The 26,063-nt window shown below is 41.7% G+C and overlaps 3 protein-coding genes across 4 annotated transcripts; all 3 read left to right on the top strand.

Moving 5' to 3' along the window:
- The first annotated feature begins 2,764 nt into the window (after positions 1–2,764).
- Positions 2,765–13,183, top strand: fhdc2 (FH2 domain containing 2). The gene is made up of 12 exons (XM_015061102.1): positions 2,765–2,998; positions 4,135–4,689; positions 4,785–4,846; positions 7,263–7,365; positions 7,591–7,676; positions 7,873–7,973; positions 8,257–8,327; positions 8,479–8,586; positions 9,742–9,812; positions 10,236–10,353; positions 10,443–10,607; positions 10,700–13,183. Exons 2-12 carry the CDS (start codon positions 4,243–4,245, stop codon positions 12,557–12,559), a joined length of 3,192 nt encoding a protein of 1,063 aa, XP_014916588.1. The 5' UTR covers positions 2,765–2,998; positions 4,135–4,242; the 3' UTR covers positions 12,560–13,183.
- A 2,155-nt stretch (positions 13,184–15,338) lies between these two features.
- LOC106965177 (rho-related GTP-binding protein RhoG-like) lies at positions 15,339–18,940 on the top strand. 2 transcript variants are annotated; one of them, XM_015061104.1, is made up of 2 exons: positions 15,339–15,444; positions 16,057–18,940. In XM_015061104.1, the coding sequence occupies exon 2, from the start codon at positions 16,086–16,088 to the stop codon at positions 16,659–16,661; it is 576 nt and encodes a 191-aa protein (XP_014916590.1). In that variant the 5' UTR covers positions 15,339–15,444; positions 16,057–16,085; the 3' UTR covers positions 16,662–18,940. The 2 variants fall into 2 exon arrangements, with proteins under 2 accessions (XP_014916590.1, XP_014916591.1); XM_015061105.1 differs by lacking the exon at positions 15,339–15,444 and adding an exon at positions 15,479–15,499.
- Positions 18,941–23,252: 4,312 nt separating this feature from the next.
- On the top strand, positions 23,253–25,346 carry LOC106965176 (rho-related GTP-binding protein RhoG-like). The gene is made up of 2 exons (XM_015061103.1): positions 23,253–23,396; positions 23,748–25,346. Exons 1-2 carry the CDS (start codon positions 23,351–23,353, stop codon positions 24,338–24,340), a joined length of 639 nt encoding a protein of 212 aa, XP_014916589.1. The 5' UTR covers positions 23,253–23,350; the 3' UTR covers positions 24,341–25,346.
- The last annotated feature ends 717 nt before the right edge of the window (positions 25,347–26,063 follow it).

Here is a 26,063-nt window from a genome sequence, read left to right as displayed (position 1 = left end):
AAGATACAGACCTGAATAAGGCTTTTTGTCTGCAGCCTTAAATAGTTTTCTGTACAATACAGAATAGGGTACCCCCCAAAAAGTCAGAAACTAACCAATGTGTGTTCACATATGGTTGCTTGTGCACATATCCTGCCTGTCTCTTATTGTCACTACTTATCAGGTCCTCTGAACCAGAGGCAGAGATCTTTGTTGGGTCATTCAGGACAATTGCACATGATCTGAGTGCAGCTGGAAGACCAAGAAAGATCTGAGAAAGCTGGGTTGGATTAGGAATGCCACTCCAGACCTGCTGTCCCCGCAGTCTGGAATAAGATCCAGGTGTGTGTGTGTGTGTGTGTGTGTGTGTGTGTGTGTGTGTGTGTGTGGACACAGCTTTCCTCTTGCACAACTACACACATGAATGTGTTTAGTACCCCCACAGAGCAACAGTCACTCTGACCTATTTCACTCAAGCATGGAAGTGGCCTAGACCCAGGAGGCAAACCAGAGGCAGATCAACACTAAAACCCCTCACTCATAGCATCAATACTTCCACATGGGACAATTTTACTGCCTCTTTCACAAACTATACAGTGAATGGTGCATCTGGAAAAAAAAAAAAAATAAATAAATCTATTCCATTGATCTAGCCACATCCGGATTCATTTGCGCGGCGTAAAAACCGATTTCGGCAGAGGTCACTGCAGAGAATCTGATCACTGTGTCAAAACAGAATATGCAAAACACGTTATATTTTGGTGTATTTTGATTTCTGGGATTGTTTCAGAGTACTGTAAAAACCAGCATATCTCCAGCATGTGCTTAAAGAAGGGGATGTGGGAGCTAATAGCGTTCACCTTTAAGCAACTCTTCCAGGACTTCAAAGTGAGATTAAGGAGGGGAGACGATGAAGGGCTAAAGCTGGCCGCCGTGGCTGCAGCAGCCCCACTGATCTAAGAGCTGAGCTACAGGGTAGTTGGCACTGCGGTCTCGTGTTTACGCCTTATGTCTCCATTAGGAAATGAAGTATAGCAGGTTTAGACATCAAAGAAAGGCCGCACATAAGAGAAGAATCTCAGAGCTCTTGTTCCCGTCTTGGATAAATGCTTGCAAATGTTACAAATGAGCACCTTAATTCATAAAACGATGAGCCAAGAGAGACACACAAGCACCGATGTTCTCTATTTCGTCCAGCTGGAAGACTGTTTGTGTGTTTCCAGTCCAACCCATTTTATTGAGACCACTGAGGGAAGCCAAGTTAAGTCCCTGCTGTTCATTAATCACTGTTGCAATGTCCTCGCTACATAAATGCTGGCATAATAGGTGTAATTGTGTCAGGTTGTTCAGGCCCTTTGTGGACTATAAAGCTGCTGTCTCTCATCAGAGGCATTTCCTCGTATTCTAAGAGGTGTACCGTACTCTGAGGAGAGAGCGGCTGGACAGAAAGTAAAATTTCCTGAGAGACGTTTATTCTGGCAGGGCGCAAAATAACATACGCCTCGGCTCAAGCACAATAAAAGCCAGATATTTGGGGTCATAACCTGCTAATTACTGCAGGCCCACACGTGATGAAGAGGGTCTCTCAGCGCGGCCTGTGAAAGCGGCTACCTGAGCCGGAGCTGCAGAGAGCTAGGTGGCGTGGGCCAGGAGCGCTCCATCACCTTAGATGAAAGGTCGGCGTCGTGGGTCTGTAACTCACCAACTGGGACGTTTCAGCACCCTAAAGGGACTTCTAGCCTCTAAGCTTTCATGCATATGTCATTCTTGCTTCAGGGAGGAGATGCAGACATCATTTCCCATGTCTGACACCGATCTGCTCCTTCTCTCAGTTTCTCAACAGCATACCCCTCTAGGTACAATCAAGGTCCTCTGTACCAAATACATTTCACCGATTTGATGATAAACCTGAAACAGAGACATATCATGTTGTCTGCACAATTCTTGACACTAGGGATCCTTTACAGTGACTTGCAAAAAAATAATTAAAAAATCATACCTATGGAGGCTTTTTACAACCCTCAGTTTTATTGAGATCTTATTCGATTCAATTCAAATAACTTTATTTATGTAGTATACTATATGAACTCAGAACTCAAAGCAACAGGTGAGACAAAAAGGATACAAGATATCACGCATTGCCCTTTATTGCAGGAAACCTGCTATAAACATCTCCACTTCTTAGTCCACACACTAATCTTCTCTGATAAATCTTTCAAGCCTTCAAAAAAAGCTGAAATTCATGTATACATTTACTATAAATACAAATTATGTGACTCCTCCTGACACAGTTTGTCAGAGTAAAAGCTGAACAGAAATGCACAGCACATTTCAGATTTATTGCTGTAAAAATTTCAAACTTTATAATTCATATTTTTTTTACTTTTGTTAGCTAAAACTTCATTTAAATTTTGATTGAAAAAAAAAATGACACAATGTGAAAAAAAGTTTAAGGGTGTGAATCTTTTCCCAAGGCAGAAATGATAAGACTGTCATTTCCATGTAGTCTTATTTTTAGACTGACACGCGTTGCAAACAACTACATTAGACTTTAAAACATGGAAATGATTTCTTATTACTATATATAAAAAAAAGTATATTGTTTTAGAAGTCGTAGCCACAGTACTTGGCTGAATATTACTTAGAAAGTCACGCGTTGCATTATAGATATCCCATACATTCCCGTGGATATCGAGACGCTGAAGACTGACCTTATACCACCTGACAACCGTCAGTCCGCCCATGGGAAAAATGGGAGGATGCGGGAGAAAAGCGCATATGAATGTGGGGGTGCGCGCCTGCGCGCTCCCGATGGAGCAGTGTGGAAGTTTCCCTACAAGTTGAGGAGGACGAGAGATTGCAGCGAGCGGGACGCAATAAGTTTATTTTTTATTTTTTTTATTTTTTTATTTTTAGGAATAAAGGAATTTACAGACAAAGTGAGCGTAAGTGAATGGAGCCGATATCGGTGGTCGTGGGTTTTTATGTCGGCTTTTAGACTCACTTCTGTGGCCATCAGGTAAGTCAAACAAACAACCTGACTTGGCTCTGAAGCAGAAACGAAAATGAGCAAAACAATGTGATTTTTATTTTTACTTAAAACTAAGCTGAGATATTGTTGGGTATCTTACATTGTGCTGGAATAAGCAATATTTCGAGGAATACTACTTTACAACAAATGGCAACGTGTAAAAAGTTTATTTTAAACTATTTTAGACTGTTTTACTCTTTTTCTATCTCATGCAACGCATTAAGAAAAAAAAAAGCACATGTAAAGTAATACACGAATTTTCTCGCGTGATATTCTTCAGCTATGAGGATGCAGGTCCCATTAAATGGTGTCTAGATACAGATCTCAGGAATCGATCATGACTGAGATTACTGGCTGTGGCTTTTGCAGCGTGCTCATGCGGATCTTCATGAAACAGATTGGCCATCAGATTGGCCTGCAGTTTTCCGAAAGCTATGACTCATGGCAGATATCTCAAGAGATGAAGAGATTGTATGTCAAACGCCGAGACAAAAGATGCATAATTAATCCGATTTTTACTGGAGGCACACACACACACGCACACACACACACAAAAAAACGTGTCACTGTTCCAGTCTAGAACTTGGATGTGCGAGAGTGTGTATGTCTTTCAGATGTTGGTAAGAAAAGTGTTGCTCTGTCGTGCTGCTGCTGACCCTTCATTTGTTTGGTTGGTTAGCTTTGCATCTTTGCTTGCCTTTGGTGTTTCGTTGTTTTATAATTAGAAAGGAAGATCTATGATGGAAGAGTGCCTGTGTGTGTGTGTGTGTGTGTGTGTGTGTGTGTGTGTGTGTGTGTGTGTGTGTGTGTGTGTGTGCGCGCGCGCGCGTGTGAGCACATGCAATGAGGTGAATCTGAACAGGATGAGACAAGCTGTTCAAACAACCCACATATGGGAAGAGCTCATCTTGCCTTCCATGTACTTTCTTGTAAAAATACTTTGATATTTCCAGTGAAAGTTGAGTCACCGGCTGGATTTTTAGACCAGGGGAGTCTTTTGCACGAGAAGCAGGTTGAAAAAATAATAATAAATGAACCCACATTTCATGCAAGTCGTCAGCATTTCAGCTGGTCTTGATTTCTTGATTTATAATTCCAGTTTTGAATCTGTTTTTGTGTCCTAGACTTTATGGATTGAACTTGGACCGAGAGCAAAACGACTTTCTCTTGAGCAAGGCTGCAAAGCCTGCTCACCTGTGGTAACCCCGTCCTCTAACTACCAGACAGCCTCTATGCACATCAACCTGACTGTGGCCGTCAAGGAATCTCATGCCCTTCATGGAACTAAGCCCACTGCCGATGCCGTGGTAGCGACAGCCATGGAGTCACGTCAGGTGCTGGCTGCCCCTCAAGGACCACCTCCTCCACCTCCTCCTCCTCCTCCACCACCTCCTCCCCCACCACCGTCTGCATCCTCCTCACCTTTTAGCCGGGCAGATACTGTACGTCAGAGTCGGCTGAGGAAGCTGAACTGGGAGCGTATCCCCAAAGAGAAGGTGGAAGGCAGGAAGAGCGTGTGGAGTGGCGCGGCCCCCGACGAGGACGAGTTTCCGATTGACCTCCATTCTCTGGACGAGTTGTTTGGGCAGAAGGACAGCACCCCAAGGGACAGAACCGTGACACTGAGGCGACGTTCGGCGCTGCTGCGGTGCAGATCCCCACAGGATAGCCTGGGAGAGGTCAGACCGTTTAAATGGCAACAGACCTTTTGGCAATTTTTGCTTGGTGTTCTTGGTCTTAAGTGGGTATATGTGTGTTCTATGCTTCTTTACAGATTTTCTTACTGGATTCCAAGCGCAGCATGAACATAGGAATATTTCTGCGGCAATTCAAAATGTAAGATTCGTAACTCCTTTATAGATTTGAAGTTTATAACTGATCAAAGCTGAAGATTTACTGCTGCTTTCTTTCTGTCACTGGAACTTTATCAGTGGTGCATGACAGTTGTGTTCATGGGGTTGATAGCAAACATACACCTGATATAATGAGATTTATTGCATCCGTCTCAGCAACAAGGTTTTGTTAAAATTTGCTTCTTCTGCTTCAGCATAAAAAAATCAATGTAGCTATGATTTCTTAATAACTTAATGAACATTTTATGCTGCAATCAAACAGGCGTTGCTGTAACTATACTACAGGCACAGACGCTGTTTCTTAAATTATAATCTTAATTGCAGTCCAGAAAGTTCTGTGGGAACTTCTATACAGTAATAGTATTAATGCATCTGATATATTATGCAGGTTTTGACTTACTGATCATTGGAACTGGACTTTAAGTTGAGGAAAATGTTTTTGCAGTACTACAAATGTTTTTTTTTTTTTTCTTTTTTGTCAGACTTAAATGTTTCAGCTCATAATATCTATTTTAATATGATAGGCAACCAGAATAAACGTAAAATGAAATTTTGAAATACGTGTTTATTAAAAACTGAAAGAAGCCTAAACCAACTTGCACCAGTGTGAAAAAATAATTCATAAACTTGTTCCACCTTTGGCGGTAACGACGGCTACCGAGTGTTTGCGGTTGCGGTCAGTGGGCCTTATGCAATGCTGGGAAGAAATTTTGGGCCACTTTTCTTTGCAGAATTGTGTTATTTGAACAGTTTGCAAGCCTGTTTACAATCATGTTGCAGCATCTCAACTGGGTTTAAGTCTGGATTTTGACTAGGCCATTCCAAATCCTGTCTTTTGGATGCTTTTTTTATTTTTTTATTTTTTATTTTTGTGCCACTCGGCAGTGGAACCGTTGTGTACTTTGGATCAGTGTACTGTGACATAATCCCGCTGCACTCAAGCTTAAGATCACCAACTTGTCTCTGGATATCAAGAAGTTGTCCAGGTTTTCAGGCACCAAAGAACCATCAGACTACTTGACTGCTAATCTTTGTCTGACTTAGACATTTGTTTGACCTGGTATATTTCAATATGTGCACAGAAGAAGCTAATGCAGAAAAAGTATTTTGTGAACCTTACGTATGCTTACACAAGCATACGTAAAGAAAGTGCCTTGCATCTTAGCTTTTACACTAAGGCTGTCCCCCCTGCATTTGACCAAATTAACCTAAACTAAAAGTGGGTTCAGAAAAAGAGGGAACACCAATGTTTCCAAATGGAGCCAAGGGATTAGTACTTGACTTGAACTGCGGAAAGCAGCCATATGTCAGGCGTTAACGGGTGTTAGAGGTGTAAAACCCCATCAGTGAAGGGGATGTCTGGTGTATTGCCAGGGATTGAGCACCCTAAGCAGCTGGAGTTTTAAGGAGGCCTATGAGTAAGTAGCTCTTTAAGAGACCGAGGTGACACCTGCTGATGCCCGTAAAGAATGGCTCATCTCAAATCTGCCCTCCCGCCCCCCTGCTGACTGAGAATCCACCAGTGGGTTGTCTTCATCAGCTATCCCCTAAAACCTTCTTTGTGTGGTTTAGAGCTGCACCTATTATGATGGAAGGAGTTGTTTCATAACCATTTAGGTGAGCTTAAATACACTAACCTCTAGGGCTCCCTGAACTATTGTGTTGACAATTATGCAATGCTTGCTCACAGAGTCATGGAAAGTGCCAAGTTTCAATGCTGCCATGCCACCATGAGATTCTCAACTGGGGATGCTTTCTTTTCTAAACTAGATTTGTTGGGACTTGCATGAAAAAGCCCTTTTTTTGTGAAAAGACTCAAGTATTTGTCTTGTTTGGCGCCTGTCACAAAGAGTGACACAGTAAAAGTTTTGTTAGCCCAATTGCAGTTTAAACAAAATCTGGTTTGGTGTTTTCTTTGTCTTATAGAGACTTAAATATCATTTAGTTTTTGGGTTTTATGTGCGTCATTGCATTCTGGGTTTTGTTTCCAGCAGATTAGCAATTCAGTAAGAACGTTCCTCCAAAAAAAATTGATTATTTGACAGTTTTAGATGAGGATAAGATGAACTGGTTGATGAGAATTACTCTCTGTAGCGTGATCATTGGTGGGGGGGATGTAGCAGGACGGGGAAAATAATGAAAAATTACTGGAATAGTAAATCCTGGTCTCGATCCGAGAAAGTAAGGCAGAGGTTAAACGGCTGTCTCGGTTTCAGTCCCTCCTCATGACACACCAAAGTCCTCGGTTGTCTCCTGAGCATGTCTGCCTTTTGTTTGTCTTCTAGGCACTCTCTTTTATTATTGCTGCGTCAGACTTTTCGTCATATGCAGCACACGTCCAGTTTTCTGTTTGTCTTAAGCTGGCAATGCGAAATGAGCTGGTGCATTTCTTTTCACAGGCCGGCTAAGGAGATCATTGAAGATATCAGGCACGGTGTTGGAGATCGTTACGGAGCAGAGAAGCTTGCAGAGCTCTCCAAACTGCTTCCTGACAGCGAGGAGGTAAAGGGTTTAATCTAGCGTGCAAATACAACGACTGACAGTCTGCTTCCTCTTCACCGTCCCCCACCCTGCTCCCCTTCACTCATCTGGCTTTAGTTAGGATGATCAAAAGTTTGCCATTACACCAGTTTGTATGATGTGGTCTGTTTCCAGACGAGGATCCTGCTGAAATGTATTGGACCTGAATCTTAACAAGCATATATCTTTTTTCTTTCTTTCTTTCAGGAATGTCGCCTTAGGAGGTTCTGTGGAGAACAGAGCTGTCTCGGAGAGCCTGATCTTTTCATGTTGCTTTTAGTGGAAGTTCCCAGGTACACCCCCCCCCAACAAAACATACAGATGTACAGCCATCCCAAAACATTTTTGTTGCTTTTTCACTCTGCCCCAGCCTTCTTTACTCAACCCTGTCATGTTTGTTGAACAGAAGAATGATCTCGAGTGCCTTTTTGTCTCATCAGTCAACCCTTCTTGCTGATCGATCCGTCTTACTCGTCTTTCTTTCACCAGTTTTCGGCTCCGTCTGGATGCCATGATCCTACAGCAAGAGTTTGACCCCGCTCTGACCTCTCTGTGTGTGGCAGCCAGATGTCTGAGGGAGGCGGCAAGAGGTAAAGTAACAGCAGGGAGTTGTGTACTCCACCACCATTAAGACTTGGGACTGTATAGGCCTGCTAAAATTCTTGTGTTTAGGCTTGAGTGGTTGTCAGGCGCCACGGTGGAAGTGAGATAAGCTATTTAGCATTCAGGCTAACTAGAAATCTGCATGCACTGCTATTTTTGGGGGGCATAAAAGTTGCTGACATGTTTCATGGCCTTGATGTCAGCTGGATACACATTAATTGTCATTGCTTAAGCCCTGAGGCACAATATTGATTTTATTTACACTCCTAGAACTGCTGAGCTGTCCCGAATTGCACTCCATCCTCCGTCTGGTGCTGAAAGCGGGGAACTACATGAATGCTGTGAGTAGCCAGCCAGTCAGTCGTTGAGTTATTGAATGGTTCTGAAAATGCGAGATCAGCTATTTTCGGCTTGTGCTTCAGCTGTTGATTGATTGCGGTTTGCATTTGAGGTTTACATCCGTTGCTTAAAGTTGTCTGCGTTTCTTTTCAGGGTGGATATTCGGGGAATGCGGCTGGTTTTCGAATTTCATCACTTCTCAAATTGGCAGACACCAAAGCCAACAAGCCAGGGATGAATTTGCTGCATTTCGTTGCTATGGTAATGTTCTGAATTGTATGATAAAGTTGGGAGGGGAGATGCTTGTTTCACCAGTAGGTAGAGTTGGTAGCACTGTTGCCTGAAAACAGCAATTTGAATACAGACCAGGGTTACTTAAGGGAGGAGTTTGCATGTTCTCCCAACATATGTGGAGGTTTCCTCCCAGTAAAAAGCGACATTCAAGCTTACAAAAGCACGTGCTGGTGTGCTGACCAGTCTAAGTTGCACTTACTTGTGAGCGCATTTGTACATGGTTGCCTGTCCTGTATGACTTAGTGTTGACAGTAGCTCAGTGCTGGACTAATAGCCTGTCAAAGGTGCACCTGGACAGGGTGTACATCTTCCCGGATTACCATGGGGTCTTTGTCTGTCATCATCTTGTTTTTTTTTGTTTTTTGTTTTGTTTTAATATAGTCATAAGAGTACAATGGCACATAATACCTGCTTTGATAGTCACTGACTGCTTTAACTTGAATTTGTAAACACAGTTTGCAACTTTGTTTATAAACATCCTTTGGTCTTTTAATGTATCCAGCTGGTGTTTATAGATCTTCCTGAAACACATGTGTACAATTCCTGCGAAAATGCAGGTCAGAGGTCAGCGATAGTGGTCATTACTCAAACCTGTTGACATTAGCTGTTGTTTGAATTGGCTTTTATAAATTAGGCTCGTTCAGTTTGGGGGGTGGATTTACTGGAAGAAACATTTTTCAGTGACATGATGTGAATTTTGAATCCCAACCTCAGGACTTTTGCTGCATTCTAAAAAAAAAAAAAAAAAAAAAAAATGTTTCCATAGGTTTGTTGAGGGCCAGTTTCTATCTGACTGTCGTTTGTTGAAAATCACAATGAAACAGTCGAGACTAACAACTTGTCATCATTTGTACTCTACATGCTTGAAAAATTGATGCCTCCTGCAGGTCATTGGGCCTACACTTTTCGCTTTTTCACATTTGAAAAACTAAATATAATAAAAAGGTTGAAGAGCTCTTGTAATAAGAAATTATTTCAGGCAGCAAAGTACAAAACAATGCCAAATTGTTCTCTTGAAACCAAAAGCTCCACAGAGTGCATTCATTGTCATCTTTTTTGCAACTTGCGTATTGTATCCTTTCAGACAATGGAGAAGATAATCAATTGTTTTCGTCTCCACAGGAAGCTGTGAAAAAAGACCAGAGTTTACTTTCTTTTCCCAGCCAACTAGGCCACGTTGGCTCTGCCTCCAGGTCAGTCTCTTCCCAAACCTTGGATTCTGTTGAATCCTGGATTCTGCGATGATTAGTTCTGAGGGAACATAACAAAGGCCACTCAGAAACAACAATATATCCTTGTAGTCTGCTAACACATTGCAATCCACTGCATTCTTTAATCACTCCCTCGCTCTGCAGCTGCAGTTAGTTGCTAGAGTGAAAGTGGGTTAAGACAAATCTGCTACTCCGAGCCAACATCTGAGCTAATGAGCTTTTCAGAACCGTGTATTTATCTAATGAAGGTTTGAAGCCATGTCTGCATTTCCACTTTGGATTTTGCACACACATTTTTTTTAAACTCAGTTTTATCTCTTTTCTTTCCATTTTAGACATGCAGTCTTTTTTTTTTTTTTTTAGACATACAAGAGTTACAACAGTGCTTATTGTTTATCTCTGCAGGTTGTGTGAAGAAGCTGTGCTAGATGACCTGGCAAAGTTAAAAAGCAGAGTGGCTGAACTGAAGACAAATGTAGAGAATGAGACAGAGATTAAGCAACAGACACAATCCTTTCTGGAGGTATACGTCACTGGTTTGACATCTGGTTTGAAATGAAGATCAATACGAATGACAATCTGTGTCTGAAAATGTGTGTCGTCTGTGTTCAGAGGGCTGACGAGCGACTGAAAGAGGCCGATGACGAGGTAGAGGGTATGAGGATGTCGAGTCAAGCATTGATGGAGTTTTTCTGTGAAGATGACAGCACTTTCAAGCTAGAGGAGGCGTGCAAGGTTTTCCATTTGTTTTGCCATCGGTTCCAAAGAGCCGTTCAGGTGAGATGCCTTGGAAGGTCACAAAAAAACCTAACTGCTCCATTGATCACTTTATGATGACCGATATTCATTTTTCTTCCATTTCTAAACAGGAAAATGAGGAACGGGACCTCAAGGAGCAGAAACGTCTAGAACGTCAACGAGAGATTGTGGAGAAGCGTCGGTCTCTTGCCGTTTGTACAGGGCTGGACCTTGGGCTGAGTCTTGCCAGAGAGCCTCACTGTCAAGAAAACCAGGATGAACTGGAGAGACTTTTAGAGAAGAACCTGAACTATACCTGGAATCGCCGTAGTCTTAGAACCGCTGATTCTCGTAGATTCATGCACCACATGCAAAATGACACCCATCTCAACAGTTCGTCTATTCTCAAGAGCTTTCCGGTCTTGGGCAGTAGTCCGACATCCACTGGTTATCACTCAAACAGTTCCTCGGACCACGAAACCAGTGCTATACTTTGCAGTTCACCAGAGACCGATGGCGGATGTTCCCCCTTTGACCAAGAGTCTGTTCTGGAAAGAGGGATCAGAACGTCGAAACAGAGAATGGAAGCAGTAAAAGACTCCCATGTTGCAGTATTTAGTTCTTCTCAACATGGAAAAAGCTTCACTATGAAGCAGTATGGGCCTGAGAGCATTCCTTACTCTCCACATGACCAACTGAAAACAACAGGACACAAAGAAAAGGCAGACTTTTCTCCTGAAAACATGACTTTGAACAGTTCTAGCATAGAGTCTGCTGCTGTAAGTACCAATACATCAGCCCAACGTGTGAAAAGCCAGACCTCTGCTTACAGACGTAGGGCGACCAATAGTAATTGTTCCACTCAGAGTAAATCTGGAAGCTCTTCAGTTCATGAGTCCAATAACGGCTGTGGAACACTTTCTGACAGAAATACAAAGACTGGGACCAAATTACAATCATCCGCAGAGGAAGTATCATTCCAGCCACAGACAAAGTACAGTCCAACAGTTAAAATAAGTGCCACAACATCTGTACCCGATGCAAGTTTAACTGAAGGGGTTTTAACCGCAGTGAAGGAGGACTGGATGCCCTCCAGTCTGCCAGAGTTTGGTCATTCACAGCCAGAGGAGGCCTCTGATTTGCCAACTGCAGATAAAGAGACTGCCAGGTCATTCCCACGTGTCGGTGAAACACTGGAGTGCCATACTCTGGTTAAAGGTCTGCGTTCATATGAGACACTAACTCCCCCAACCTCTCCACTTCCACGACCTTCACCAAGTCTTTGCTCAAAGTGGAGGAAGGAGAGGGATGTCAACTTGCACGTGGGGATTGCTCCAGTGTCTATTGCATCAAAAGAAGATGCTAGAACTGTGAAGACCCTGATGCGTAGTGGTATTGGGACAAAGAGGGGGTTTGTGTCAAGGACACTCCCTTCCAACAGCTCAGGCTTACCCCGAGTGCACTCCAAAACCGAGCCTTCCAACGGAGCTCCAGCACCCGCTAACCCACCGCTTCCTGCACGTCTGTCCATTCCCCGCAGCGCTTCAGTCCGCTCGTCATCTTCTGTTCGACCAACTACAGCTCAGGCGGAAGCGAAGCGAAGTACAAGCACACAGGAGAGAATCACAAACGAGTCACAGATTACGGAGAAGTCCGCTTTGACTCGGAGGTCTTCAGACAGAACTCCACAAGAGAAGGTCTGTGGCAGCACTCAGTCTACCTTTATCAGAGGAGCTCCCACCCGTGTGTCCAAACGTGTTGCTCCGAACTCTGAGTGTCAACTGCCATCGCAGTCGCGGACGGCTAGCAGCCCATCCTCGGCCACTGCCAAGAACATACGCACAGCTGTCATTTCAGCTGCCCGCAGTAAATCAGCCAAGACAACAACCTGTGCCGCCAACTCACCTGCTAACCCTAAAACTCCAGCTGCTTCCCGGATACCTGGTCTCAAAATGCCCCGGGCTGCTACAGCTCAGCCCTTGTGGAGATGATGTGAAATTTTCCATGTCTGTATGAATTTCTAGGTATTTTTCAGTTCTAACTAAACATTGAGTTGATTTGAATTAATCTTAAGTAAAATATTTTGTCTGAGTGTCTGGTTTATATGTTTGATTTGCCACTGAGAGCTTTTGAAATACTTTATATCTTGTCTTTTACACATTAGCAGGGTAGTGCATTTTCTACAATCTACCTCTTTTGACACCTGTTTATGTCCTTTGCAGGCAATAGGACAGCAATAGAAGACCTCTTCCAGTAGAACAGCCTTAACACTTAGAGGAACATTTCACTTTAGGACGTTATTTTAATTGATATTCTGGGGTAGAAAAGCAGTTTTCAAGAAAGTAATCCAAATGTTATGCACACTGTGGCCTGTGCCTGAGTAATCAGTGTTTTGAACTTGAACCTGGTACTATATTGAACAGTTAATTTTGTTGCCAACTGGCCTCAAGAAACAGCTGCACTTTACAAAACTGAAAAGAGGCCTAAAGAGATGGTTACTGTATTTTTATTTTATATAAAAATCTATAACTTTATTGAGTATAATTATTCACTCTGAGATATGTATTTGTAAAAAAATAAAAAGTCAAAGAAATAATAAAGACATTGTTGTGAAATGAAGTGTCTTCAGTTTTTGAAAGACTCTTGTATAATATGCGCAGTGTTTTTTCCACATTTTGTCCCAATACAACCAGATTTATCAATGTATTTAACAAATGGAGTTATAGAGGCTTAGCCTCGCTGGACTCCAAATGTTGTAGAACCTCTTTTGGGTGCAATCAAACGTGTTTTTGGAGAACTTTTTTGAGTCTCCTAACAGATTGTCTTCCAGTAATGTCTTGAGCATAGTGCCCTCCGTCTTTCAATGTTTGTGACTGTGTTGCATGCTGAGGAAAAGATATTTCCGCTGTGTTTTCTCAGTGATCGAGGTGTGTTCAAGTTGATGTCCAGTGTTAGTTTTCCCCACAAATATGATAATTTTAATTAAGTCCAAAAGTTCAAGTTTGGTTTCATCTGATTGGAGCACCTTTTCCATATGTCTTCTCCATCCTCTTTATTCTTCATGACGATTTGCAAACTTGACTTCTTATGGTTTCCTTATAAAGTTCTGATCAAATATTTTTTGGTTGAAAAATGTCAAAATATGAAAAAGTTTAATTCTATGTCGAGGCCTGGTTATGTTTGTGCTTGCATTGAAAACTTTTACTCTCCATTCATCCACAATTACAACCCCTCTTGTGACCTTCATTTCCTCCCCCCCCTCCCTCTTGTTTAAAACTGCCTCTTGCTGCGTCTCTTGACACAGTCACCCCCGATTCTTTTAGTGACTGTTGCCATGGAAATGCTATACTTGTCTTGTGGAATCTCCTGGCAGAATTGGAGGGTTGTGCGAGGCCTGGGGTGGAGGGTGACTGTGGGCATAGGGTCCCAGTGGGAATTCTCTTTTTATAGCCTGCAGTGACGCCAAAACTTCTTGGGAAAGGCAATAAACCGGTGCCTCTTTGTGATCTGGAGTCTGCACTTGTTGGTCAGCAGTTGGCCTTTTAACCTGCTGCGGTGCTTTGAGATGACATCATCACCAGCATTTCCAGGACAAAACACCTAAAACAGAAAACAGATCCCTTTATAGAGTTAGTTAGTTCTGCTTCAATGTGACAGGTGAAAGAGATTATGTCAAAATAGGGCTGATGAAGTGATGTTAAGGTTTTCAGACTGGGTTTGACGGGATGAACTCCACCACACTGGGAACAGGTTTTTTCAAAGGCCTCCTTTGTTTGTGTGGTCTAAAGCAGGCTGTAACACAGTGCCTTCATTGACAAGAATAGGTTGCTCAAGACAATAAGTGCAATAATACCATGTATAACCTTTAAAGTTTGTCTTGAAATATTCGCAAAGCTAGTTACATGACTTTATTTGACCTCTTTAAGGGACTAGCATGCATGTGAAATGAAATTGTGTGAAATAAGCAAGGGAAGAAGTCAATGGTTCTAATCGCATACCAGACACATTTTCATAATCATGAATTTTGAGAAAACTCAATTTTAATGTAGTACATTCCAAAGTAAGCTGATGCTGTAATCTGAACTATTATATTGTGGTTGTGTTTTAATATTTTTGGGATGTTATCCTGCTGAGAGATGAACCTTCATTCCATTTCAATACTTTTGCAGCCTTTAACAAGTTGTCTTCCAATATTGCCATGTATTTAACTCAAACCAGCTTACCATCAACTCTGAGTACTAATATTCTCTAACAAACTTCTGAAACCATCATAAAATAAACTGCATTTATACTGAGATAATTTCACTTTCAGTTTTTAATTTGTAAAAGAACGTTAAAAGGCACATATAATGCTCCTTTTGCAATTAAGCAATCATTTGTGCTAGTAGCTATATCATGTAAAATCTTAATGAAATAGACTAAAGTTTGTCGATGTAATTTGACCAAATTTAACCCACAAAATACAAACAAGCATAAAAGAGTAGTTTTAACGTTTGCACAGTCTGTAAATAAAGTTGTTTTATATTATTTTTCTCATTGATAAATTATATTTTCTTACATAAAAAAAAATTCTGAATATGTGCAGGAAACTGAAGTTTCAGATTTATATGTTTCATATTTTAAGCATTTCTATGGATTTCACAATCCCTAAAGTTCTGATAAAACAAGTTTGAAAATCGATCAAATAAATAAATTAAAAAAAAAAAAAAAAAAAAAAAACTAACGTCGCCATCTGGAGGAAGAAAACGGCTATCACGAAAGTGAAACTACATTTACCAGCCTACGCTACCTACGTCGATTTTACGTAATGGGCAACTCCCCGGATGCGGCTGTGATTGACTATACCAGGCAAGAAAAGATCGAAAGCTAAGTGGCGGTAAGTCACAAACTTATCCATATTTCACTTTTCACAGCAAATGATTACGTTTGAGGTACAGATTAGAATAAAATATATTTTTGGGTAACTGTTAGACAAGTAAGCTCGCAGAAATCAGCCTTTTATAAAGTGTTTTGAAATTAATGCTGAGCTTGTTTGCTAATTAGCTAGTCCGTTAGCAACAAACGAGCTAGTTCCTTAGCTTGATTCTAGTCACAGGGGGAACGCCTAGTGTTGTAAATGAAAATATTAAGAAGTAGACAAAGGTGCGTGTAGCTGCCGGTTTCTTTATTACCGACTGATTAAGTACAGTTTTCTCTACTGCATTAGATATTAAACAACTAGAAATAAGGCACATCTGTCTGGTTAACGATAATTAAAGCTACGCCAAAAAGCTAACGGTAGCTGCAGTTAGCTCAGCTGCTAAGCTCAGTGTAAAACTACTTATTTCTGGGATGTATTGTCACAGGTTTTCAAACTGGTAAATTTGTCGTTTTGTTCCTCCTTTGACACCGTAAGATCATCATGTTTTGACGAAGAAATTGATCAACATCGCAGCTTTTTAGTGTTATTTGTAAATGTTTAGGTGTTTATTTTCTTTTCTTTTGCTAGGTGCTGCAGCCCCAGTGGTCGTTGGCAGGATGCAGACCATTAAATGTGTGGTGGTGGGTGATGGGGCAGTGGGTAAAACGTGCCTACTTATCTCTTATACCACCAATGCCTTCCCAGAAGAATACATTCCCACGGTGTTTGACAATTACAGCGCTCAGATGAGTGTGGATGGCCGCAATGTCAGCCTCAACCTGTGGGACACGGCGGGCCAGGAGGAGTACGATCGTCTGCGCACTCTCTCCTATCCGCAGACCAACGTTTTTATAATCTGCTTCTCCATCGGCAGCCCTTCCTCCCACGCAAACGTCAGGCACAAGTGGCATCCGGAAGTGTCCCACCACTGCCCCAACGTTCCCATCTTGCTGGTGGGCACCAAGAAAGACCTAAGAGGCGACAACGAAACTGTGAAGAAGCTAAAGGAGCAGGGTCTGGCCCCTACCACCAACCAGCAGGGCAACGCGTTGGCCAAGCAGATCGGAGCGGTCAAGTACATGGAGTGCTCCGCGCTGCAGCAAGATAATGTCAAGGAGGTGTTTGCGGAAGCCGTGAGGGCAGTTTTGTACCCAGTCACGAAGAAGAATCACAAAAAGTGCGTTCTGTTGTAATGAATGGTTCCCAGATTTGGACTATGGAGAGGGATGATGGAGATCCACGGATGCAAAAGAGAGGCTGTAGAACAAAGGATGCCATCTAGTTGCTTCCAACCCACCTCTGTCAATTTTCCTTACTCATCTCCTGGAGGACCTCACCGAGTTGCCTGCATCCCCAAAGTGACTGTTTCAAAATGAAGGCAACAGACCTTATAATTTTAACTTTTTATTTACACCTTTTAATTTTTACACCTTCTAGATTCATAGATTCTCTGTTTAAAAAAGAAAAAAATGATTATCATGGTTGCCACAAGCCAAAACTTCCTAATCAACCAACCATTCCCTGTTTGACTGGAGGAAGCAGATTTGTGTTTGTTCAGGTGGAGAACTAGTGACTACCTCATATTCTCACCTAAGTTGCATCTCATTGAGTCTCAAGCACAGTTGCCATCAAGATCCTTTGAGTTGCCCATTGATGTATAATGAACTGCCAAGTTTGAGGTCAACAACCTGATCTTGAATCTTGAAGTGTTTTTAATTTCAGTTGGCTTGAATCCAGACAAGGTGTTGTGACTCCTGGACAAATGCCGTCGCCTCTTAGCCAAATGCACATATTAATGGTTCAAATCCCAGCAGTTCCTCTTCGGCTCATTCTAGTATGTCGGAGTTGTCTAGCAAGTTGCACTTCCCGCCTCTTGCTGTGCTCTCTTGCTTCCCTGTGAGTCGGAGCTAATGGCTCTTTGCAGATAAGCTGGACCCATTAAGAGCTGCCCGCTTTCCTAATAGAGGAGCGAATGTCGTAATTTTACCAAACGATTACATTCTGGTGCAGGATTCCTCAAGTCAACGTAGTCAGGAAGCCAGACTGCAGTTTAGCTTTCTTCTGTCTTACATCTGAATTTCTCAGGCTTACTTTGAGTGCCATTAGAAACAAACTTAAGAGTTCCTCTTTCATGAGGTGAGGTTCAGGAGAGTGTATTAGTTGTGAATTTACTCTGTAAATGATTTTTTTTTTTCTTAATCCTGAAATGTTTTTAACTTACATGTGCAGTTATTGCCAAAGTTGAATATATTTTTTCTTGTAATAGCTCATGTTTATTTGATCAGTAAATTGTCTGTGCGCTATTTTTTTTTTTAATCACATATGATAAACTAGAGCACCATAATGCTTCCCTTTTCAACCACGATTGTCTAGGGTCAACGGAGAACGACCACTGTGTAATCCACTCATTGCAACATGTAATGCCATAATAAGTCTCACTGGTTCACATCAGGCGATATTCATGTTATCCTGTATTTTATGGTTTAACTTTTAACTTAAATTGTAGCTTTGTAACCCCACTGTACAATGTTGATCGGGTGCCTTATCTAAACCAAAGACCATTAAATCTTTGTCTAGCCCCAAAGGCTCGCATTTTACTGCTAAAAGTACTACCAGAAACGTTTTGGCACAAACCCAAAAATCTCAGATTTATTTTTGTAAGCATATTTGTGCCTCAGTTCCTTCCAGTAATGACTTTCCTTGCAGCATTGCATTTTTTTTTTTTGTTTGGTAAGACAGGTGCTAAGCTGTCTTCATGCACAGCAAGACTTGTGTGCATTTGTGAAACGGGGTTCTCAACTCTTAACAGATTGTGGTTTACATCCTTGCCTCGCATGGTGCAGTGAGGGCAAAGCGCAAGTGCAACTTGCGCTCGTAGTTAACGAGAGCTGCGTCTGTGTTGCTGCATCACAGTAGAATATTTTTATATATTTTTCTAAAGTATTGTTTTATAGCTCTTTGTGCTTACAGCTAGCAGCAATAATAGCAACCCTTATGCTTATTTTTATTTACACTGCCATCTGGGGTATTCAATACTTTAACCTAGATTGTGGCTTGTGCAGAGTCTAGAATAAATGAAGAGCAATAAAATGCATGAGGTTTTGTGCGACAACATTGATGCGTTTTTAGATCTACTAAAAGATGCATGAAATTTCCCATAAGCGTCTGACAAGGGCTGTGTGTGTGTGCACAATATTTTAAACTATCTGTGGGAAACCTTTTGTTTTTCTTTAATCATGTCCCCAATTTACTCGGATAGTGCTGTTAAAGTGGAACATACACCTGTGGGCTGTCTGTATCTGTGTCCTGGAGCAATATGCTGCCGTGTGCGTGGTACTACGCTTTTACACTGGGAACTTGATTTGTAGAGATCTGTAATTGTTTTATAAATAACAAAAACATATTTGTATAAATGAACTAACAGTGAGATGATTTTAAATTATGCCTAATAAAATGGTGCCTAAAACCAGCACAGCTTTCTTTGTTTCCGAATCCTCCTTCCTCTCTCTGTTCCTTGCCTGTTGTCAAGTACAGCTAACTTTCCTCTGACTGATAGCAGTGAGGAAATAATAGAGTAGGCTACTCCTGCTGAGGCGCAGAGCAAGGCTTAGTCACAATGACGCCCAGCTATCCATATTTTTAGCTCTTTAAACCACATTATGTTCCTATAGCGCGCATACATGTTCATGTTATATTTGCGGTTTCAGTTACCACATCTGAACATAAGATGGAAACAGTCTCAGGCTAAAGTTAAGATAATACTGAGTAAATTTTTTTTTTTTGTGTGTGATTTTTATGCACATTTTAAAGCAAATTTCTATCTACTGTACACAGTATACTGTACTGTATAGAGGAAAAAAAATCAGGGGCCTTAAAGAGTCCGCCTGTCGCAGCTTACATGGAAATGTTTCTTTGACCTTTTTGGGGGTGGCGGCTCTGACAGATGACAGATGTGTTGAACTCAGTCAAGGACTCATTACAACATCACCGTCGCGATATTCAGAACGCATTTCCTCTTGCGGTCTGTCTCTGAAAGCTGCAAAGCGAAGGCAGCGCTGACAGCATGTTCACGGCTTGTAAAATGTGTCGTCTTGTTTTAGTGGGAAATCCATCGTTTAGAGAAGTCGGTAAAGTACGAATTGTGGAAACGTCTACTGCTTTACCGAGCAGCATCATAGCTGCAGTTCCCATTGAAACACCTGAAACAGTTCCACCTTTTAGCCACAGACATTAAAGTGTTTCATTGGGATTTTATGGAGTAGATTAACACAGGTAACACTTAATTATGAAGACGAGAGAGCAACATTTTCAAAAATCTTTCATGAGTAAAAACTGAAAAGTGTGGTGTGCCCGTACAATCAGCCCCCCTTACATTAAACTCCTAAATACCATTCCAACAGTAAAACTGGGTGGCAGCAGTGTCATGTTGTGGGGATGTTCTTCTTCGGCAGGGATAAAGTTGATGTGAAGATGAACTGAGCTTAAAATGGAAATCCTGAAAGCAAACATGTCACAGGCTAGGGCCAGAGCTATGACAGAATGGTTCAGATTGGGGCAGAGGTTCAACTCCCAGCAGGGTCATAACTACAAACACAATAGATCAAAGTATATTGGTGTGTTAGAGTGGCTGGCCAAAATTCAAACCTAAATCCAACTGAGAACCTGTGGCAAGATGGGGGGAAAAAAAACAAAAAAAACATCAATTCACAGACACTCTCCATTCAGGAGTTCTGTTTTTTATTGGTTAGTCGCGTCAAAGTCCAATAATTATGTTGAGGTTTATGTTCTTCAAAATGGTAAAAAATTAAAAGAACTGACACTCAGTGCAATAAACAATGGTAGACAGATTACAATATTTCATTTTTAGGCGGCGTCAAAGGTTTTCCACTTGAAAGCTTCCATGCAAATATTTGTTCAAAAAAAAAACCACACACACACACAAAACAAAACAACTTTCTCTGCTGTGTGAAGTTGTCAAACAAGTTACGCTTCATACTCGTTGTACGTGAGTCCCAGTGGAATAATTTTTCTGGCATTAAAAAGATCAGCAGTTCTCGTTAATTTCCACCTGTCACGTCAGCAGGACTTAAAGACCAAGCCTTGACATTCCGCTACATCACCAAAAGTTTTATGCTGCTAAATAAGAAAGCAGTATTAACATGAATGGAACACAACATAACATCCCCTTCCCCATACAGGATGAGACTTATGCTAGTTCCCTTCCTTACTCAGCTAACCGCACCGCTGTCATATGAGCTACAGAAACTTGAAACCACAAAGAACAGAAACGCAGCTTTGAGAGAGCTAAACTCAGACTAGCCGTCTGAGTACAAGTGGATTAACACAACACTGACAGTCAAACCGGAGCCAGCTGCTGGAGAGTTGTGTGCGCTTACTATCTGTTGTTCTGCCCACTGAATGTGCCGAGTAACAACCTGTTCTGCCACTTTAATTGACGTGGTGAATCCCTGTGTTTCTACTTTAGGGGAAGGAACTCTTCATTTGTGCTTCAGGGCAATGCTTTAACAATCCTTTCTTTGGATGTTGTGATGATGCTCACACGTCAATTGTTTTTATCTGAAGATATGGAACGTAGTTTTGGTCATTCACTTAAAATCCAGATTGTGGGAGAATATCCAACCAAAGGATGGATCTGTGTGAGTGTCTGAATGAAATAAGAATTAAAAAAAAGTTTGCTCCTGTGATCACTATAATTCAATATCCTCTTGCTTTTAAAGGAAAATAAAGAGCTAGACCTGAAGGAGCGAAAAACCCATCAACTTGTGATAATGCAAAGGAATCACTCTTTGAACTTACTTTCAAGTGTTAATCCTAAAAGCTCTGGTTTCTGCAGATTCACACAGTGACGCTCGTCTCTCACATCTCACCCAGAACCTTGGAGCGTTGCTGTCATTGGCAGCAGCTTGACATCAATCAGCCCCCCCTTAACTGGGATCACATAAATCATAAAATGTCCCACATAAGCAAGCATTTCTGCGTGTGTGCGCATAACTTATTTTAATTACTTGATATTGGCTTTAATAACAGTGCTGGGCAGATTGCCGCCGTCTGCGTGAGTCAACGGCTTACTTCTGGCCTTGGCTTTTGTCTCACTTCTCTCCATCTTAAATTAGCTTTCAGATTCTCGTGTGACACGCAGGCCTAATGTTTTTAATGGTGTAGCGTCAGGAGGCGAGGTCATTTTTGTAGAGCAGCTCCTCAGTTTTATGATGAATTATTAAAATATGTTTGTGTTAAAATCCAAGGCTTCGCAGCAGAACCCTGGAGGAGATTGTGAATAAGCGCAGAACGCGTCTGTGTGAATAATTATACGTTAGAGTAAAGCTTAGAGAATGTTGCTCAGCCAAGGTTTTTACCTCCACTTAGCTCTAACTTTGAATCTTGTGGCCTTCGATGCACTCAAAGAAACGGAAACTCTTTACAAATAAGACTTTCGTTTAAAGTTGTAATAGTAAATATACGATATGGCTTCATGTCTATAGCAATCGCTCTGTTTCTTTGAGCGCATATTGACACGTATAACATGTCTAACATCCTTTTACATGTTTAGGCTTTTGTACAGCGTTACTCTTTGACCTCAAGCAGAGGAGAATTAGGGTTCTACCGAACTTAGTTCTGCTCTGTCCTCTTCTTCAGTCCTCCAAGTTTTTATCCCAGCGAAACGTCGCACGAACGATACTTGTGTCTACGGTTCAAAAGAAAATTAGCCTGCGGGGAAGACGCGTCTCTCTCACAGATTCTCCAGCACCAGGGGACAAAATGTGCTTTTTGTCAGCCGGAGAACAAAACACATAAAGTCCTTTGTTCTGCAGTTTTTGTTCCTAGAGAAGAGGGTCAAGCAGCACATCCAGGGCCTCCCTGTACAGCCAGAAGTCAGGCTGTGTCTCCTACTTGTTAAAAAAAATAAATAAATAAAAAATCTTACAAGTAGCAGACTCAGGTTCATCCTGGGGAGCCTGTCTAAAAACAGTGAAGAGAAAAAGTCTTGCCAAGTTGGACCCTGTTTTGCTTTCAGAGCTGCATTAGTCCTTCATGGCATATGCTGGTGCCAGAGACGTGGCTTTGGTCCATGTTTAGATGACAACAGCACCATGCAGCTGCAGCAGATTTGTTGTCTGCATATCCATGCAGTGACTCGCTCATTCAACTACAAGGTGCTATATTGTCTGTGGATCTGATGACTGTGGAGGCCAGTGGAGCACAGCGAGCTCATTGTCGTGTTTAAGAAAATAGTTTTCTGTTATTTAAGCTTTGTGCATTACCCTGCTTTTGGCAGCTATCAGAATATGTTTACAGCATGGTTGATAGTCACAAAGGAATGGTGACTATAGACAGGCTGTAGTGTTTTTGCAATGCTTAGTTGGAGGGCCCAGAATGTGGAAAGAACATTTTCTATACACCATTCCACCGTCACTTGCCCGCATGGTTGATACGAGGCAGGATGAATTTTGTGTGTAAATATCCCACACACACAGCAGCAGCATGTTGGCAGCTTTAGAAATGTAAAAAAAAAAAAAAAAAACTCTGTTTTATAAGTAGCAGCATAATTACATTGAAAAACATTTAAATACAATCATATTTAACAGTCATTTTAATGTGGATATACAAGTGTGTTGTCAAGAGAAATATTATTTCCCACTTAATTTAACAACTTGTAGAAAATCTGTTGAGTTTTTCTGTTTGAGATTTAGGAGCACACTGACGCCCCTAGCGTTGATAGGGCAGTACTGCTTTTGAGAAAAGTGATTTCAACACATCTCGGTTGCGTCGTGAAGGACATTCTGGGATTAGCACACCGCTTGCAAGTAGCTTCTTGCATTACTTCCTGCTCGTTGCTAACACATAATGGGCAGCTCTCCTGATGAAGCTGGAATTATCAGGCGAGAAGGGTCGAGAGTCAAAAGCTGGTAAGTCAAAGAAGTCCTTCTAAATTTTATTGTTAATGGCAATGTTTGTATTTTAGACTTTTTGGAGAAGAATAGCAGCTTGGCACTAATGTCTAAGTGTTGTTGGGTCAGATATGGAACTTTTAGGTATAAGCTTTTAAATGTGTTATTGAGAAGTAAACAGTAGAAAGTGTGATTTATAGTCAATTAACTCTTCACAAAACAGTTCCATATAGTTAAACTCTAGCATTCCAGCTTCTAAATGATTGTATATTAAGTCTGTTAGTTTGTTAGTAACTTAAGTAAATATGAAGAGCTATGACTGGTAAGTGCTGCTATTTATTGTTTGTCATTATACCTTTTTGCCGTTAGGTGCTGCAGTCCCAGTAAGGAGAATGCAGACCGTCAAGTGTGTGATGGTGGGTGATGGGGGAGTGGGTAAGACCTTCCTCCTCGTCACTTACTCGACCAGTGTTTTTAAGAATAGATACCTTTCTGCACTGTTTGACAATTACACCGGCGACATAAGCGTCGACGGGCACGCAGTGACCCTCACTCTGTGGGACACGGCAGGCCGTGATGAGCGGCTGCGTCCCTTCGTCTATGCTCAGGCAGATGTTTTCATAGTCTGCTTCTCTATCGGCAGCCCTTCCTCTTACGCCAACGTCACGCTCAAGTGGAAACCCGAACTGTCTCAGCTTTGCCCCAAAGTGCCAGTCCTATTGCTTGGCACCAAGTCGGACCTGAGAGGCGACGAAGAAACGGTGAAGAAGCTAAAGGAGCAGGGTTTGGCGCCCACCACCCATCAGCAGGGGGACGTCCTGGCCGAGCAGATCGGGGCCGCTAAGTACATGGAGTGTTCCGCTCTGCAGCAGGAAAACATGAGGGAGGTGTTTGAGGAAGCTGCGAGGGTGGTGTTGTTTCCAGCCCCTAAAAAGAATTGTATAAAGTGTGTGCTGCTGTAGTAAAGAGTTCCCAGGTTTGGACAATGGAGCGGAGCAATGAAGATCAACAGACACAAAGGCACGCAGAGGAACAAAGGAGGTTATCTGGCGTCTTCCTCACTTGGCTTTCTCCTGTGTTCCTTATTCATTGCTTGCGGTGCAGCTAGGGACAGAAAAAAAAAACGCATCAGAGCACATGTCATGTATTAATTTGCTCTTGGCTTTGTTTTTAAATTGTTTTACATTTTCAGTATGCATTTTACACTAAAGTATTACTTCATAAACAAATTACAATACCATATATTTGAATTAGAAAGAGACAAAGATACCATACTTTTCAACTTGTTCAGATTTTGAGAACAAATGACCTCAGTGTTTTATTGAAGTTTTACGTGAACACAGGGTAAAGTGGACGGATAATGATGCAAGTTTTTTTTTTTTTGTCCATCTCTCTTCTTAGAATGAAAAATCTAAACGGTTCAGCCTACATATGTATGAACATAGCAGGGAAGTGTTTTGAGGCATATTTCTAAGAGATTTGGAAGAGAGACTAAAATTTTTGCCCATTCTTCATTGCAAAATATCTCAAGCTCAATTGGGTTGAATGGACAGTGATTTTCAGTTCTTGCGCAGGATTTGTAGTCAAACGTTAGTCTGGACTTTAACTGGGTCATTCCCACACCCAAACATGCTTTGCTCTAAAACCATTCCACTGTAGCTCTGCCTGTGTGGTTTGAGGCATTGTTCATCTTTTGTACTCTGTTCTTTTCCAGCCTCTGACAGGTTTTCTTCTGGGTTTTCTGTTTATTTAACATCATCCATTTTCCTGTCAACTCTGACCAGCTTCTCTGTTAAAGCCCAGTCGGAGCGTCCCTTCAGTATGATAATGCCACCATTATCTTTGATGGTGGCATTCAGTGTCGGTAATCCTACGTTTGGACTGTAAAGTTGGTAGCTGGATTGTATTTAGCAGTATCAGAGTACAAGGGCTGGATAAAAAGAAAGAGAATAAATGTTTTTATGTACATATTTTATATCCTTTTCATTTCACTTCACTGCTTTGCAAGTTTATCCCAAAATACTATTGCTCTCTATTTAGGTTTCTTTTTTGAAAGATGAGAAAATGTGAACAAGCTGAATGGATACGAATGCTTTTGCCAGCCTCTGCAGTTGCACAACGCCACTTTGCAAATACTGGAACAATGAAGTCATACGAAGGTGAAAGACGACACTGAGTCACATTGTTGATGTAAGGCAAAAAGAAATCCCCCTAGTTGAAGTGCTCCGAAGTTCTTTGGGAAATGTTTGCGGTCTGGTGTTTTTGTGATTCTCAGTTACAGCGTGTGAACACTAGATGGAAACATCCTGCTGGCGCAGCCTCGTACTGTCCTGCACAAGAACCATTTTTCAAAGCCCCTTACATTTTTTTTTTCTACCTCCATACATTTAATGGTCGAGTCAATGGTCTATACCCTCCTAAGAGCCATTATTCAGCTAGGCAGACACCCACAAGTGGAATCCATTTGAGGCGCTTAAAAAGTCAGCATTCCCTTGCTTACTCAGAAATATTTCTTTGACCTTTATGGGTGGAGGCTTTGACAAACGACAGATGAGTTGAGCTCAGCCCAAAGGCTCATTACAACGTTGCTGTAGCGAGATTCAGAACGTATTTCCTCCCACAGTCGCTCTCTGAATGAGGATAACGCTGGCAGCGTGTTTACAGCTTGCAGAGTTTGTCTGTGTT

The sequence above is a fragment of the Poecilia latipinna genome, unplaced genomic scaffold (genome assembly GCF_001443285.1).
Source record: "Poecilia latipinna isolate Pla-1442-1.1 unplaced genomic scaffold, P_latipinna-1.0 Scaffold1777, whole genome shotgun sequence".
Lineage (NCBI taxonomy): Eukaryota > Metazoa > Chordata > Actinopteri > Cyprinodontiformes > Poeciliidae > Poecilia > Poecilia latipinna.
The sequence above is the reverse complement of the archived record's forward strand: the minus strand, read 5'-3'. Positions and strand labels throughout refer to the sequence as shown.